This window comes from Copidosoma floridanum, unplaced genomic scaffold, assembly GCF_036245765.1.
Source record: "Copidosoma floridanum isolate Cflo_tuat_1 unplaced genomic scaffold, Cflo_Japanese_pri ptg000012l, whole genome shotgun sequence".
Lineage (NCBI taxonomy): Eukaryota > Metazoa > Arthropoda > Insecta > Hymenoptera > Encyrtidae > Copidosoma > Copidosoma floridanum.
The window spans coordinates 8,592,438-8,611,540 of NW_028321889.1; the positions used below are offsets into that span (position 1 = coordinate 8,592,438).

The window sequence follows — 19,103 nt, forward strand, 5'->3', positions numbered from 1 at the left end:
AAATACGTAAAAATTTATTTTACATTTAATCTTATTACCAGGTACACACACATTTCACTGCATTAAATTTTGTTTGAATCAGCGATAAATTCTTATAATTGCTACGTTTTAAGGAAATTATTGACCATGAGTTAATCACAAGCGTTAGAAATACATTTCCAAGGACATGCGGTATTTCGTGAATAAATTGCCAAAGGTCACGACTACACATTCGTATAGAGTGTAATTTGAAATAAAAAACGAGTACAATTTACACAATTGTGAATTTGTTTCTTCCACGCAAAAGACCAAATCACCGCGTAATCATTGCTCGCGTTTAAAATCTAGGTTTATACACATTTCTTAAGAAATTTAATTTTCACAGCTGTACAAATCTACTTTTGATAAAAAAAAAACGTGTCTTTTAAGATTCAGTGTCGCACGTGTGTGTCACTGTTTCCGACTTCCAATCGAGTATAGATGAAAAGTCATCGCCGGACGTATACATATATACATATATATGCTTGGATTCGCGAGAAATCTGGTCGTGGACTCGTACACCCGTAGGTAATTACCGCCACAAAGTGAACCGACACGACGCACTTACGTGTCAGCGAGCAATAACTATGCACCCATACAGTCCGCGTTTGCCGCTACCGCTGCAACTATATGCTCTCTTCTGCATGGCTACAAGTATACATGCGCGCACTTATGGTTATTATCCGATGCGTTCGTAAAATTAAGCGCCGGTGACTTACTGCCCAGGTGGAGTCGGAAACCGGTTTCCATGGGGGTCCGCTGGACGCTCGTGCCACCACCACTTACGGAAAAGCGAGCTCGCGAGCTAAAACTCGCGTAAAATTGTAAACGGCCGACAGGGCCCCGCGATGACGTATTTTAAGCAAACGAGCATGTGCGACGATAGCTCGGCAGGACCTACGCCCCGGAATATACTACCTCTGTAAATCGCCGTGGCTCTCAGTCGTGGAAATCGGGTGGCGGTGCACGGAATCGATATTTACGGCCGAATTATCATCCGCTAACGATGATTTTACAACATGCAAATTCCGACCGCCTTTTTTACTTTGGATTTCAGAAACAACTTGAGTTTGATGTTGCAAGTGGGGCGCTTTTTAGCCGATAACTGCATACGTATAGGTTACTCTATAAAGATAACAAGCTAGGAGACCAAAATATACAGTAGGTACGGGTTCTTTACTCCTGTTTTTAACTTGTACTTTCGGTGGATCAAAGTGAAAAAATGGTGGCTAAAGAGAGCGACGCGCAACAGATGGGGAACAATGAGGGAGAGAAAGAAATCCAGCGAGTCGCAGACAAATTAGTCAGCGCTCGCTTGTTCGCGTGTTCCCGTTTCCTCGGTAGAAGTGCGCCGGTTTATGCAAATAACCGTTGCTGCTAACGACGACACAATGCGGAGAGTTAATGCAAGAGAGCCTACGCGCGGCAAAGCAGAGACGCACTTCATTCACTTGGCGCCACATTCATTCATATCTCAGGCTTGAAGCTGCTGGTGGTGCCGAGACGGGGAGAGAGAGATAGCTCGGGAAAAGAAAAGGAGCTCTTGCGTACCGCTCCCCTCCTCCACTGCGGTGTTCTGCTACACTCCCTGTACTCGCGCGAGCGAAATTTACTGAACTTGAACTCGTAAAGCCTCCGAGGGAGCCGGAGAAAAATGAAGAGTGCCGCAGAATGCGTGTCTTCGCGAGGACGTGCGAGTGCGGGTAAAAAATTTCGGCAGTGGATTTAAAGGCGCGTGCACGGGCCTCGCGTGATAATTTTTCCCTGCCATGGGATTCAAACGAACGGCGAGTGGCCGAGCTGTCATTATTATTCCAGTTGGCGGCGGCAACGTTTCTCCAACTGATATATTGATTTCGCGGCTATTGGACGAGCCTCGATCGTCCCGATACCCATACATACATGTATACCAGTAGCCAGCGGGAATACGCTTAAATTACTGGATTCTCTCGCGCATATTCATCGATTTCGCACGTATATTTTATACATATATCAGCCCACAAAGTGTATTTTACTTCACGGCTCGAGATAAAAATAATAATAATAATAATAATAACAATAATCGTAATAACGTACGGTGGATTCAAAGGGGGTAATAGATTTTACAACGCTCTATTCAAATCGGTTTTTACGCAAGATCGGCTTCGATGGTTAATTTCCTTACCTGCATCTCGGGAAATTTACATACAACGGACACAAGTTTCTTTTTCCGACCCTTTTTGTTGTTGTTGTTGTTGTTGTTTTACACCGTTTTTTCTACGCTCGGGTGGAAAAGTCTCAGAGTTGAATCTTATCTTGCGTTTTATCTGAAATTCAAATGAAAAGTTTGCCAACATTAGTACCATTCAATGATGATTACTGCGTGTGGCCCTGATAATTGTAATGACCAAGCTGTGCTATGCCAATGTCGCATTGAATGCATGTCAGCAGAAAACACAAAAAAGCATAAGGCGTTGAAACGAGATTTGCTTGAACAAAGACTAAGTATGTGATCTCGGTTTTCGAAGCAGATACAAAACTACGCTAGATTCTAATGTATCTTATGGAAATGGTCTCGGATTCACTCCAAACACCACAATTGTCGTCCACAAGTGGCTCATAAGATCAAGCACTACAAGGTTCGAATTTTTTTATGCCTATAGTTGAAATTATCCATTTGCCGTGACCCTATAGTAAAATCCATGTCGATCCTTTGTATGCGGACCAAGCTGGAGACACAATACCGATCAAACACAACATATTCTCCGAGCGCGATGTTGTTTTCTCCTCAATTAATAGCTAAAACAGCGTGAATTGGGTATTGCATCTCATCTATAACCTGTCATCTGCTCTATAGACAATTAACCCAGATTCTCGGGTACGATAACATCCCCCCACCCAGTTAACCTTTTGATCCCGAGGTGCGATCGTACATAGAAGGGGTTGGTACAGTTGGAGCTCGACTGTAAACTGCTATACTTACTACACAGGTGTTTCGCATGAGGGCATTGTGTGTTAAACATTGTGGCTGTCTTTTTTTCTATCGCTCTCGTTCGAGTCCAAGTGCGTGTCGAGAAAAATCCACTTGTGGAATGTCACTCGCAACACTTCCTCGCTTGTTTTACATTTTTTTGTGACGGCAGGACTCGATTCTCTTTGCAATCACCCATCAAACCCTCGAGTCGACCAGCCTGATCACCACCTAAAGGTGAGAATTTTTTCATAAAAAGTTGCTGTCATTTGTTGCAAATACAATTTTATTTGCAACAACAGCACAATACAAAAGTTACACGGCCGACGTTGATCGAACTGCTGGTATGGTATATAGTTACCTGAAGGAGAGCTGAAAATCTGAAATACTTCCGCCGAAGCCTATTAACGAGAGCATATTTATAACGATGGGCGATGAATATTCAACGGATCTACAAGTTGCCACCGACGAAAAAGACCAGACTTTGCAATCATTGACACGGCGTTTTAAGGCCTTACAAGCTCTTTCAGCGAATAAAGTGCTGCAGGAGGAAAAATCGAGGAAAAAGAAAGGAAAGGATGACGCTTGCACGCATGCACGTCCTACTCGAAAATATATACTTTTCGTATACATCACGCGAGCCTCTATGTAATTTTTGAGCGTGTGTATATAATAACTGGTTAGGCTCGCCATAGGGCCGTGCTCGTGTGTGCGTGTGCGCATTGTGCTGTATGGCAATCGAGAGAAGGATAGAGAGGTAGAAGAGGCTCTAATAAAGAAAAAAATCGCTTATCGCCCGAGCGATGATTCACGGTCCCGACAGCGGGAAGGTGTCGCCGCGCTTGTATGCATAAGCGGGACTCATTACCGAGCCTCCCCGGCATGCTCTTTTCCTTCCATACGCTTGTATACGCGGTTTTTTTTTTTTTTTTTTTTTTTTACCCCCCGTGCCCACGTGACCGTACGCTGCCGATTAAAATTACTGCTGCCATATCTTTCGTTTGCTCGGCTTGAATTCCATATATTTTCGCGCTTATTTTTGCCTCGCAATATTACTATTTCGTGCTTTGGATCAGATTCGCAAAGCCACGGCAAAAACTGTATCGTAATGAAAATCAATATTTCGCGAATGGAATTGCCATGTTAAATAACATTTAATATATATATTATGTGATCACTCAAATGAATTATTATTTTTTATGCACGACTAAATTCATATTTTCCAAAAAATTCTTCAGTACCTCAGACACATCATTTTTTGTTCATTTTTTTTACTTCGTCGTTCTAATGATAGTATGACTTATGAATTCAACTTATTGGAAAAAAATGATACGTACAAAATTTTTAAACTCAAAACAATACATATTTGTGCTGAACATGCACTGTCACAGCACTCCTTCAGGTGACCATTTGATTTTACTGTTGGATGTACATTTGTCTTTTTAATGTATCGCCAGAAAGTAAAAATTATCTTAAAATAAAATAGTTCGTTACATGACACCTAAATTTTTAATTTTATGTTTTACTATGATTATATACCAAAAGCATAAGATTCAACGAATTGAGCTTTCGTGTCTAGATATTTTTACGCTGTTGATGCATTGAAAGATTCTTCAGTTACACTGCAATTAATTTTTTTTTTTTCATATTAGACTATTAAAAAAATGTATGCTTGTCAAAACAATTTTATGGATCAGTAAGTATGGTAAAAAAAAACTTAACCAGAAGTATAACGTATTGAATTCGTGCATATTGTAATAAATACCGTAGTTAGAAATAGGCTTATTTAATATTTGAAGCATTAATATTACTTTGCTAAGTCATATATATGGATTACAACTCATTTCTCATGAATTTCACTTATTGTTAAATGTGATAAGAAGTGTTTAACGATTTGTTAGAGCGACTCTTATCAAATTGTTCAATTAATTATTTAAGTTAATGAATAATGATGCATACGAGATTGATCCGTCAGTAAAACAATAAGAAAATAATTCAAATGTATATAGAAGAGTGAGTTCTTGAAGTATCGGTCATCACAGAGAGAGAATCATTCGAATATGTATATTTTTATTTATAAAAACGTATGTGCAAGCAAATAAAATATTATAAAAATATTTTTGTGAAACAGCAGTGAACAGAATTAGAAATGAAAAGTCTTATATTAATTAGCAACAGCATATCTGTGAATTTTGCACATAGACTTAGCGTATGTATTGGAAATTCGGAAACTCTAAACCATTTTTTCAATTTTTTGACACTTTTTACTTTACTGTCAGTAAGAGAGCTCTGCACCAATAGTAGATCATGAATCGAAAAAGTAGGTTTACGTTCTAAAGTCATCTGCATTACCGACAGACCACAAAAATCCTACTGACGGTAGCCCTTTACCCTTTATCAACAGTGTACAAATTGACTAGTGGTAAGTTGGAAAATTGTTACCTTGACACATGGTAACGTAGCATCAAAAATTTGTGGTAAGTTGGAAAACTATTACATTCACTTTCAGTAATAAACTGTCTTAAATATTTTTGGCATATAAGTTGAAACAAAATCTTTTATTTTTTGTTTTTAAAAGTAATATTTGATGTAAGATAATTTTTAAGTTAACACTTAAGTTCATTTAAATTAATGATAAATAATTATTGAATTTTGTAGAAAAGCATCGTATTTGAAATCAGCTAGCTTAAAATAATTACACAAAATAAGATCAACCGAAAAAGTTCGTAAAAATTTTTTCTCGTCGCATTATATGCAACAATTGTTCAATATTGTTTTTATTTTTGTTTGTCTTGTAGCAACAGTGCAATTTTTATTTTCAATACAAGAAAAACTGTATTTTTGCAATAGTACTAGAATTATGTACATAAGTACACTACCGATGAATCATCCAAAGATATCCGAGAACCATGAAAAACTTTGATTAGCTGACAGCAGTGAGCCAGCAAAATGTCAAAAATAGTGTACAAGTGCGAGAGAACCTATGTCATGTGGCCTCTCTCGCACTCACATATCTTACCGACTTGAAACTATATGACATAAAAAAAAAAAAAACATAGTACACAAGAATAGCATTGGCTGATATGTGTGTATGAAAATATAGACATATTAAATATACAAGTTACTGTTATTCCTGTGTCTACGTCTTTTTTTTTTCTTCTTTTTTTTTTTTTTTTTTTTTTTTTGCTACTGTACAGGCTTTACTGTTGGCAGCTATTGCTGAACGCAACTATGATGTCATACCGGCTTTTACTCAACCTTGATAAGTTACAAAACTACTACGTTGGCTTTAAGTATGATACATGCTTTGTGTTTGCATAGTTTCAGACGGCTTCGCACGCCCACCATGACTAAAAGACGGGTATGAAAAATCTGTTCAATTAGTATTTAATGTAAAAAAAATTAAAGTCAATCTCAATTTTATTTTTTAATATTACACTTGTTGATGTATCACACGTTCTTTTTTTTTTTTTTACAGATTTGTATGCTTCATAAGGGTTCTTAAAATAAAATCAGTGTATTAAGTGCTACCATTTAAAGTTATACATGTATATAAAAATATATTTCATTCTTTTTAAATATCATTTATACATCACAGCCATTTTTAACAAAAAATATCCATTTGTAAAACTAAAACAAACATATTCTATTAATATTGAGGAAGAAAAATTTCGTACGATGAATGTATATTTGAGTGGTAGAGTAACTTCGATTATTTTTAGAAACAACAGCTCAATTTAACCAAAATGATTTTAGCGACTTAAGTATGACCTACTAATTTATAAACTTTGAGTAAATATATTAATCACTGCCAAGGATACAATTGTATATTCATACATCCACATATTTTTGGCCTTATTGTTGTAGTACTATAGTACTATTATAAGTTACATATCTCAAATTTAAATTTAAATTAAATAAAAACTTATATTTTATCGTAAATATTCCTAAAAATTTTGTATTAATAAAAATTATATTAATATTGCAAAAAATTCTTTTTCAAAATAGTAAGAACTTTGAATTATTAAGAATCTTGATATTGCACGTGTCTGTCATGGTCATATATAATTTGGAATAAACTTGAATTAGAAGTAACGCTAGAATCTTAATGTCACAGTATTCAATAGTTGTACTAGTAAACTACAGTTTTTATTTACAATCAGTCTTGAATTTTAATAATAAATGATTTGTGTATAAAGTAACCATATTAATGGATGATTAACTTTTAAGAAATCTGACGTCAATATATACATATATATACGGGCTTAAAACTTATAAATTAAGTGGTAGAGTGACTTAGATTTTAATATTTCTGTACTTACAGTAAAAGCTAGATAAGATTTTGTTTCTGTTAGGAATGTTTCTTATACGTTATCCTGAAATATTTTTTCGTGGCATGTACTGACATAAAAATATTTTTATATCGTAGATGTAAGTTGGTATCTCACAACAATTATAAATCGTTCATACTTTTCATTTTCAAACGTGATTTACATTCACTTACAGGTATGCTATATATGATAAAATTTCTGTGAGGCACAACTAAAAGTGTACGCGAGAGAAATTTTGTGGCATGTTGACGTAATTTAAACTTGTATTGCTACTAGTACTGGGAACAGAATCTGTTTTTATACTAAGCAATGGTTTTGTACTCTCTAAATCAGACATACACTCAATTCCTATCATATCATTAATGTTTTCATCTTTCGAAAAGGAATTACTTATATTAACTAATGGTAGGTTACTTCCAATTTGACAACGTGCATCCTCTTCTGACCACGGGAATGATGGTTGCCTGTTTGTTGAATCCATGCGCATTTCTATCTGACCGGTGTGTTCAAGTTGTACACTTGCAAGAGGAACATCAAGACTTGGTGCAATCACTCGAGGATAATTTGTCAAAAATTCTACAACTTTTGGTGCTGTTGGTCTTTTAGAAGGATCCTTTGACCAACAAGATACCATTAAGTCTTCTCTAAAAAAATAATACGTAAATTATAAGTAAAAAACAAAAAAATTTAACTCACACGTCTCAATACATACAATTGTGATTTAACACCCTTTGGTACTACTAAGGAATTTCCAGATTTCACGTACGTAAGAACTTGATTGTTGCTCATTCCTTGGAAAGGAAAGCTTCCAAACGTTATAATTTCGTACAACAGAACACCATAAGACCATATGTCTGAGGCAGGTGTAAAAACTCCTAGTTCTAAGGATTCAGGAGCCATCCATCGAACTGGAAGCATGGCTGAAAATATGCATGATTAATTGTAAAAAAAATAATAATAAAGTCATATTTTAAAGTATATTCGTGATTTACCTTTTCTACTAAATTTATAGTAATCATTTTCGTACATGGGTCTGGTCATACCAAAATCGCCTAGTTTGACTACTCGTTGATCATTTACAAGACAATTTCGAGAGGCAACATCCCTGAAACAGTATTACAGTATTACATTATAAATTACCTCTTCTTTATTACTTATATGTACACACGGAATAAGGATTAGTCAAATTTTCTAACCTATGCACATATTTTAGTTGAGCTAAATAGCTTAATGCTTTTGCAGCATCGAGGGCCATTGCAGTTAACTTTTTGTTCGATATTTCACTCATGTCTTCGTGAATTTTTGAATTATGATCTTGATTTTTATTAATTAAATGCCGTCGAGCCAATAAATACGTTTTTAAATCACCGTAAAGCATAAACTCCATGATCGTTAGCACCGGTTCATTTTTTAATACTACTGCTAACAACTGAACAATGTTTTTATGATCGAATCTCTTCATTACTTCTACTTCGCTTAAAAAATTGAGTTTTTCTTCAGTACTGCTCCCAATTTTTAACGTTTTAACAGCAACACCAAGCCATCCTTTTCCATCAAAAAATGCTTCACCTCCATACACGGTTCCGAATGCCCCTTCGCCAATTTTCCGATTGATAACAACATTTTCTCTCGGTATTTCCCATTTATCAAGACTTGCTGAATCGTAAGTTTGTTCGAGATCAATACCTAAAGATTTCATGAGAATTTCTTGTTCCATTAACCTTTTGTCATAGCTGTCAAACGTTACGAGAGCATAAATTTATATAATACACACATTTTTTTTTTTTTATACAAGATTTAAAAAATACTCACCGTCTTTTCCAAATATAAAACAGAATGCTAATCAACATGAAAAAAAGCATGAATATTGCGACAATGAAAACTACATTTGAACCTTCACACGAAAGATCAAAAATCCCAGCAATCAATGGAAAATTACAATCGTATGGTGAAAATGATCCATCATCTGGTATCTTTCCAAATAGCCATTTAATGTCAGTGGTATTTAAAACTAAATTTCCTCCTTTAACTAAATTTGTTTCTTCCGAGATGTTTGGATAAAAATATCCAACTGTTTGAGTTTTTCCATCAATGTTTTGACGAATGTTGATCACAGGAAATCGTGATGGCCCTTCTACAAATTTAATCCTACCGGAAACCTGAAGAAAATTTAGTAAATCAAAATTGAATAACACTCGAAATTTTAACTTTAATTTTAAATCATTCATACCCCGTTGAAGTCAGTCTTGGATACAATTTCAGTGAGTCGTTTTATCGTACGTTCCGAATGGAGCTCAAAAACATAGCTTTGGTTCTCTTTTAATAATTGGTCAGCTGCTAAAGCAAGGGTCCACATGGCGTCGTAAGCATATCCAGCGTAAGGCGATGGGGATTCTTTTTGAGAAGCACAATTTCTTTCATATATATCGCGCCATTGCCGTACCGTTTTTCCTTCTTGCATAATATTATTATCGGGCGCAAAATTTGCATGAGAAATGGCTAAATAGCCATTGATAGCTTCTTTCATTTCAACAGTTGAACAAGGTGTATTTTCGCCTCGACTATTATATGAATCAGTGTCAAACCAATCGTTTCGTAGCCATGGCGGAAGGAACCATACGTAACCCTATGTGTTTTAAAACACATTAACTCTTAATATATTATATAAAAAGTCTTATTTAAATCAGAAAACTTGTCACCAGTTACATATCAAATTATATAACTTTGAATTAAATATATTTTTCAAATGGATTGGCGATCTTTTATTAAAAAAAAAAAAAAATAATAGATTGTTAGTCAAATTGCTTTTTTAAATAATCGAATTAAAAGTTAACGAAAGTGTCTTTTGGACACTTTTTATATAAATTTTTTTGTGCTTTATACGTTAAAAAAATTTTCCCAGCTGTCCAAGGAGCATTTAATTTTTATGTATTTACACACAAATTATTATCTTTGGAACCTCTAAATTTTGCCTAGTAATGGAGCTTGAAATTTGTGGACGAGACTAGTTTTATCTCAAATAACAACATTACCAACTCTGGTTCAAACTTAAAGCTTTTCGATGTCTTAATAAGCTATCTCAAGGTTTTTTAGTACGAAAATTCCATTACCTGAATAGCAGTCATTTTTAGTTTATAAGCTTTACACATGATAAATCGAGCTACTGGATCGTAAACATCAGATATTATTATTTTTGCTCGTTTTTGTTTAAGATCCTCCAAATGCTGCAAAAGAAAAAAAACACAAATTACTACCTTGTAAAAAAAGTTTTAATAATTACATTTATATTGTAAGAAAGATACATTGGTTAACAATTCTAGTTGTGCCTCTCTTGGAAATTTTATATTGGCAACAAAAGTTATGCCATTTTCTCTTAGCAAATCTTGCATGTATGATATATACTCCGTATATTTTAAACCATCTTCAGAAAATGCTGCGACTCTTTGCCAATTGAATTTTTTCAACAACTCTAAGTACATGTATTTGTATTGTCGATTTGCTCCAATTGTTCGGAAAAAGTATGGGTATCTTGTCCTGTCATTTAAACTAGAACCCTCGGCAGAGTAGCTCATAATTACAAAAGGATAATGATTTGATACCCCAGCAAGAGGCTCTATTGTTTCTGAACAAGCAGGTCCGAGAATTCCAATCATTTGTTGATACTTGGGATGCTGAAGGTATTCAATAAATGATTTTAAAACCATTTCTGACTTACACTGCCCATCACCTATCAGCATATTTAAATTATAATCTCGTAAAACGGTACTATTTTGATTAATAGCTATTTTAGCCATTTTTGCTGCCAAAACGATAGATTTAGCTGTATAAAAACTACCAGTCATCGGAAAAATACCTCCAACTACCAGCATATTTTTATTTTCATTGTCAGGCTTCCAGTTTAATAGAGTATAATTTAAATTTTTTTTCAACCAGTCACAAGCTACTTCATGTTCGATAACCGATGACTTGTATAAATTATTGAAGTTATTCACCAATTTTTCATTATAACTATTAATTAGATTTTCATACATATCATCCGAAAATTGAATTCGATTGATTGCTTCAAAAGCTAATTTGGCTGTGAGCTCCAATTCATTCCACACAAATTTTTCCAATCTTCTTAATTCATACTCACATCCTTCAGAATAACCTCGAGACCCACATTTTGGAAAGTCGACGTTAACAAATTCTCTCTGATTTGGTATAATGTAACTAGGCGTCCAATGCAAAATTACCAAAGACTTAGTAGGTTGGGACGTATTTGGTAACAAGTATTCTTTTGTTAAAGACTTGACAATTTGTCTCAAATGAGGACCTACCCAAGCAACTTTTACATACAACTTCCAATGATCAATGTGATTTTTTATAAACTTTGTCGCGTAAGAATAGTCAGAAAGTAACAGAGCACAAGGTTGTAAATTTTGCTTGTAAGATTGACACTGAGGAGGAATGTACATTCCCTTTTGACAAAATTCTTCTTGACAGTAGTACTCTTCTTCAGATTTCAAAGTAGCACTCATGATTTTTTTCAAATTAAAATCGTCAACGTCAAAGCGGCCAGCTGTCTCTTGTTTTGTAAAAGTCAACCAGCTACTATCATTTATTTTAAATAATTTTGCTGGTATAAACCAACCCAAGTACCCTGGTGATCTAACCACGCCAGCTTCCAATACATCATGCTTGGTCCGTAACGCTTTGATGTCTATTTGAGGAGGTACCCAAACTTCCATGTTGACCATTGATTCAGGAGTTCTAGTTAAATTTAAAATGAATCGTGAGTACAATACGCGTATGGCTTAACAACTTTAAAAATTTATACTCTTACCTGAGACTGCGAGGATTGTATAATCTGGAAAATGTTGCAGTTATGTTGGATTCGTCTTCTTTTTCAACAATAACTACATCAGGATATCCTAAAACTTCTTGTAAAAATATCTTTGTTACCCTAGTGACAAGTCTTTGCGTTACTCTTCGGGATATTTCCAAGTAAATGTCTATGTATTTACCATCTAGAATAGCGTATCTTTTAGGATTTACTTCTGAAAAAATCAATTCTACATTAACATATTAGATCTTCATCGCATTACAATACATTAAAGAAATACTTCTGATTGTTTAACCAACCGTCAATCGCAGTCAGACATTGGTTTGGATCAACTTTTTTTATGACGATCCAGAGAAGCATTAATCCGAATAGAAATTTTTTCGTCCACATTTTAAGTATTACCTGTGTTAAAAATTTATTGTAAATTATATTATCTGAAGCATGATTAATAATAAATATTTAACTGTTTTTTTAAATACCATTTTTCATAAATATCTTTCGACTTAAATCATATGCTGCTCATAGTTTTAATTGTAAGATAAAATTCGACTATTGATTGTGTATTAACTTATAATATTTGATAATATAAAAGCTCATGGTACAGTTTAATTAACTGAATATTTTTTTGATTTATGTTAATAGAAATATCATTTCAGACTTCGAGCATGTACATAAAATTCATAATTACACTGAACTTTTAGTTTATGTCAACGTTTTTTTTCATAACTGCAATGTCAAGAGCTGAATCACACAAAATGCTCGTATTCTATTATTGGCAACCATAGCCTGCAACACAAATTCTTTCTATCTTTCTAATTACACCTATACAGGTCGCAAAGAAAAATCAATTGTAGCAGGATGGCGTGAATACTTTTTTGACTTGTATGCGGTTACGTACTGATAAGTACTTTCAAGCTTATATTGATGTCAGCAGCATCTTTACGTAGATAACTTTTTCACGAACTGGCCACGTGATTAAAAATCCTTTGATTTCAAAGTTCATGTATATTTAATAAAACATTATTTATACCAAAGCAGTTATTATTACTTTAACACGTTTTGTATAAGGCCGATAATTTCTTCTAAGATCAGCTGAAAAATGTATTGCACAACTCTTCATGAAATGTTACAAAAACAAAAAATGGATTAAAATGATCCATGGTGTACTAAGGCGTCTTAATGCTCAACCAGGATGTGTGTAATTGTGGCGTCAAAGCGAGAATGACCTGCGACCTCTGTTATCGCAGCTGAATAAAACATTACGCTACCTTGATCATCACAGTGAATACGCTAAATTTATTTTCTGTTTTGAAATCAACATGTTTAAGTAATACATATTTTTTATCAGCTATAAAATCTGTCACTAGATTTTTTCAATTTTCAGTTGAACATTAAATTATGAATTCAGAACACTAAAGTTTGCTTGTTTTTGATTTGCACTTCTATATTTCTTCATTAACATGAGCTAATTTTTTCTAGTTTAAATTTTTAATATAAAGTTTATATTTATTAAATAAAACTAATATTCTACGACGTTTTTAGCATGTAGTTGTTCTTTTATAAGTTTTAAACACTCCATTTGTTATAAATACTCAACTGTTGGCATTAACTGTTTTAATGTCATTTAATAAAAATTAATATTATTATTTGTGTAAGTATTTAACAATTTTTTAAATTAAGATTATGAAACTAAATTGAATAAGCTTAATTAAATTTGACAAGTTAATTGAAGTTACATTTTTTTCATTTTACTTTATTGACCATTATACAGAAATTAGTTATTCCACTAAAAAAAGAGTCTATATTTGAACATTTGCACACAACAATGTGTACATAATATTATTACAAGAAAACGATTGGTTATCTCAGATTCGGTATTATTGGCTTTAACTTATATGTACTATTCGCAAAACAATATAAAATAATGGAAAAAGTCACTGTATGTTATGACAGCTTGAAAAAAGGTATTCAAATTTTAAGAACTTTTAACAGTGTTCAAATTGATGTGATAATTTCCTCCAAGACTTTTTCCACTTAATTGACTAACAATAATCCATTTGGTATGTATTTTTACAAAATTTTCTGAAGAACATCAGTATAGTAAATTCTGCGGTCGGATTCTCGTTGCGTCATTACTATTAAATGCATTTTTTTTCTTAGTCAGACACATTTATAGAACAGAAAGTTTATTTGGATATCTCAAGCAAGTATTCCATAAATTTAAAAGTAACTGGTACGTTACGTATGAAGAGTCATCTTTATTTATATTTATTGTTTTTTTTTTTTTTTTTTTTTTTTAGTTATGTAACTTTTTTTGAGACTCCTGATTCATTGTACTCAAATATTGTATTGAAATTTAGTATCCTTAGAATCTTGTTTAAAAAGTTTTGCTATACTTTATTTTATAAATATTATTATAATACTTGATACAAACAAAGTATTTTTAAGTCAAGTTTTACAACTTATCAGATACCTATGGCTAGCATCGATGTTACTTTCACCCCAGCATTTATAAACATCAGCGGAAATAGAAAATTCTATTTCTGCTTGGGAGCTCGTAAATAGAAAAGAGGACCAGAGATATGAGTATCTCTAAAAATGTTTTGTAACTTAAGTGAATTCGTACAGTAGAAATTCTTTTAAAAAAAAGCAAATTATTTTCGAGTTAAAAGAAATTAAATTAACGCCGTATTTTATGGCTCAAGATATTAAAGTGAATGAAAGGAATGAATGAATGATATGGAAAAAAATAAACTCAAACAATGTCAACTTAATCTTATCTCAAACGCACAGTCGCAGGCAAGAGTTTTAGTGCGCCCGAAAAAAATTTCCTTGGTCTGTTATTTTTGCGATATGCACCTCGAACGATCTTTATCGTGGTTAACATGCATTCGCTCCAAAATGCCAGTGTTTATGACGTAGATTTAAAAGTGGAAGGTGGTGTGTGCTTTGCTCGGGCTCACTGACCAGACAACCTTGTCTCCAGCGATCGACGTCTGTCATGGATAGCATGTTTTTATTAGATTTACATGCGCAGGCAGACAGGCTGGTAAAACATTTAATAAGTTTGCACAACTACCATTTTTTTCACCTGTAAATTGCCAACTGACTAAACTTTGGAGTGTGGACGGTAATAAATATTTTTTGCGAGCTAGAAGAGCACATAGCCGGGTTAATGTCAACCCACGTCTCAACTCTCTTTTTATTTAACGAGCTACTCACAATGAAATGCGATTCACTCATTGTTTTGAAACTTTTATGATAAGACGATAAAGTTAATCAGCTTTTGTCAGACATTGTTGTTTCAACTGATATACGTAGAAATAACTACCTTGTTTGTTATGACTGTGTAAATTGATGTTTAAAATCTAATAACTTTCTATCACAAAAATGTTAAAGCTGTACATATCATACTTGATTATTTCGTTTTACTTATTTTAGTTTCAACAAATTTTTTATTTTATTATAACAAACTATTAAATATAACATCTGCAAATAATTCAAAACACATGGAAAAGTTTTTATGCTATGTTTGTCGAATATTTTTAGGCAAAGAAACTGAAGGATTATAATCTGACATTATACTATAAATCTTTACATAAAGAGAAAAAAATCTTCCAATTACCTTTTCTACGTAATATTGTAAGTATTTTAAGCATTAGTGGAAATAATTTTTTTTTTTTTCAACCAATTTTAAAAACTACCCAGAAATAATAAATAAAGAGTACAGATAACAACGAATATTATTGATGTTTGAGTGATTATTTTATTCTTTAGCAACGGAAAGTTTTCTGAAGCCTTTCATTATAAGTCTCTGGTATTCAATAATAATAACAATAACAAAGTTGCTTTATTTATTAACATGCTATAAGCATGCTATAAAATATGTTTTTGGCCAAGACGATATTCAGTTTAAATTTTTACAAATCTAAAATTTAATTGGACCTCCATGACTTATGTTTTCTGTATAAAAAATGGATAATTTCAAGAATTCCTCTAAAAAACAGAAAAAGAAAAAAAAAAAAAAAAGATTAGAACCGGTGTGTGATAAGCAACACATTGTGTACATACATGTTCATTAAATTTTCTCTCTACTGACACAAAGGTACTGTAAACAATAATGGCTTATTAAATGTTATACAACTTAATTTAATCTTATCCTTCGATAACATTCTTACTTGTAAATTTTTGTTAAGGCATAATCAGTTATCGAGTTTTGGACCATATCTTTTATGCACGTTAAGTGTAATGTAGTTTGTACTGTTTACATACTTTTTTTAACTGAGAGTTAAAATTTTTTGTTTGTTTGTTTACTGTTGACTTCTACAGCGGGCATCATATGAAAGACTTATCGAATACGTCCTTGAGTCTCAATAACAAGTAAAGTACATTTCGTTACCCAAAATTTCCAGAATAAAAATAACATTGCTTACATTCAGAGTGTGTAAAACAATTTTTAATGTAAATTTTTTATTTTCATACTAATTTATAGACGTATCTCAAACGAAAAAGATCTTGATTGTAACAATGACGAATTCATCGCTTCATTATTCATTAGCTTAACACTTGTTTAGATGACACTTGGTTTTCGATGAAATATGGTTATTTAGTTTTTACGATTCTTAATAAATAGAGAGTCTGTATTATAGAATAAAGTAAGAAAAAAACCTAGTTTGACTCATAACAAAAAGTTGATTTTTAATCCGAAAGTGAATAAAGATTACACATATTATTGTTGTTTTTGATGAAGTAAAATAAAAGTAAAGTTCTCATTAACATATAGTTTTGTTTTATGAAATGTTATTTCAACTAAAAATACGTTTTTCATTACATACTGTCAAATTATTTTAGTAAATTTCATTTTCATGTGTATTTTATAAATAAAAGTTGCCAAATACGAGTATATCTATATCATTATTTTTTATATGTGACCTTGTCTCCAAAAAAAAAAAAAAAAAAAAAAAAACATTAATTTTATGTGTAATAATTGTAAAAATAATCGTAATAGTAACAATCACAACAATTGCTTTAAATAAAAACATACGAATTCTGTGACTACAAGAATTCAATACGAAAGAGTATGCTTTAAATTGAGAACCTTTTTGTCTTATTTACATGAATATTGAGTCAAGATATTAACGATGTTTATACTACCATACGCTGGAATACGTTAATTTCACTTGTAACGCTCTGTCTACTCGGATAAAAGTCTTTAGTCAAACATAAAAATATTTCTCGTCTTGAGGCTTCACCCAACTTTTCCTTACTTTCTAATTCCTACATTCAAAAATTAAATCTTCAAAAAAAAATAGCTTTTTATATTCATATTGAAGTTAGTGAGATGTATCAACGATGCCATACTGTAATTTTTTTTTAATGTCTTAAACTTTACTTATTGTTATTAATAGCCATGAGCCTCCATTTTTATCAAGTCAATTATACGATTGCAGGAATGATTCATAAGACCGAAAAATATTTGTCCTTTAATTTAAAAGACTACTCAGTTATGAAAATACAAGTAATAAATCAATAAGAATCACAGAAAAACATCAGGTAAGGAATGTACGAACCTCTCGATAGATCGTTTAAAATTGTAAATCCTTTCACTTGCTGCAGCACAATTACTTAGTGGTAGGATGAGAAAAAAGAAGGTACGCATTATCCACTTCCTGTTTTTCTATACCTCTCACCTATTACCCGGGCAGTACTCGCAGTGGCGTAGCAATGATTGCGGGGAAGGTCACGAGATCGGCAATCGGTACAGCCAACGAATTCATTTTGCTTGTTGCGTGACAGCCAGTCACGTAAATTTAAAATTTCAAGCAAATTGTTCGTTATTATCGGCATCTCTGCTGATGTGATTCATATTTATTCTTGTGTCTCACGTAAAATGACAGCGTTGACGACTCTGTTCAGTGGCTCGTTGACAATAATAAAACACAGCCATATGAACGAATCAAGACATATCAGACAACTATTCAGTTAAAATTTTTTCAACACAAGACAAGTTGTCACAAACATTTCTCTAAACTTTACAGTTCGTTTCTCTCAATTTTTTTTGCAAATTAAACCACACTTACAATCGTTGAAAAAACTAGGTAATTTTTCGTAAAGCGTAGGTAAGTAAGTAGTTCCCAAACATACGTTGTTGTAAGCAGTAATTTAAAACTATCATGCAAGAATCCAGGAGGTTTTGTTTTTCATGTTGAACGCACTACTATTCACTTTTTTTACAAAATTATTTACATCAAGCTTAAACGTAACTTGAAAGTTAACTTGGTAGTTTACTTGATAGCACAATATGGCGATTCACTGAAACTGAGCTGGGTTTTTCTTGTACTTTTACAAATAACCTTCTGAACAAAAGACAGGAAATTATAATCAACTGGATAACGTCATACTTTCTGAAACTTTCGCACTTTAAAGACCGAGTGAATCGCGCGTCACAGTTAGCGCAGAGATAAAGATAGATAGAAAGAGAAAGAGTGAGAGAGCGAGAGGGGGGAGAGAGGAGAGGAATGATGCGGCGAAACGGGGCTCGGCACGTTTACTGCGCAGAGGTTGGTGTTCAACTGAAGGAGAGACGTCGTACCGTGTTCTAGCAGGAAGAAGTAGGCACTATACTTCTTTCTCTGTCTTTCGCTCGTTCAAATGTAAAGAAAAAGAAGTAGTTCTCAATACACGTACCGAGGGATAATAATTGTTGCAACTAAACTGGTACATACTTTACCTGGAAAATATGTTTTCTATTGATCTGGCAAATGACGACAGGAATAAAAATATTTTTTCCTCACAAAATGTTTTAACTGATTTGGTGTAATTTTATGCAAGTGAAACATTTCGAAACAAGTTTCATCAAAAATAATATTGTGTGCGTGTTAAAAAAAATACACTGAACTTTTTAACGTAGTATTTTTCTAAACTTAGTTACGTTAGACGTACTTCGCGAGATCTAAAAGAGTGTGACTACTATTATAAG

General features: G+C 33.0%; 1 protein-coding gene across 1 annotated transcript; it reads right to left on the minus strand.

The window, feature by feature from the left end:
- Nucleotides 1-7,191: 7,191 nt before the first annotated feature.
- Nucleotides 7,192-18,683, minus strand: LOC106642473 (uncharacterized). Its single transcript, XM_089590249.1, has 11 exons — nt 17,695-18,683; nt 12,424-12,526; nt 12,125-12,338; nt 10,602-12,051; nt 10,410-10,523; nt 9,530-9,925; nt 9,112-9,458; nt 8,496-9,032; nt 8,292-8,404; nt 8,012-8,219; nt 7,192-7,943 (listed from the first exon to the last, which is right to left on the minus strand). Exons 2-11 carry the CDS (start codon nt 12,512-12,514, stop codon nt 7,511-7,513), a joined length of 3,903 nt encoding a protein of 1,300 aa, XP_089446375.1. The 5' UTR covers nt 12,515-12,526; nt 17,695-18,683; the 3' UTR covers nt 7,192-7,510.
- Between the last annotated feature and the right edge of the window lie 420 nt (nt 18,684-19,103).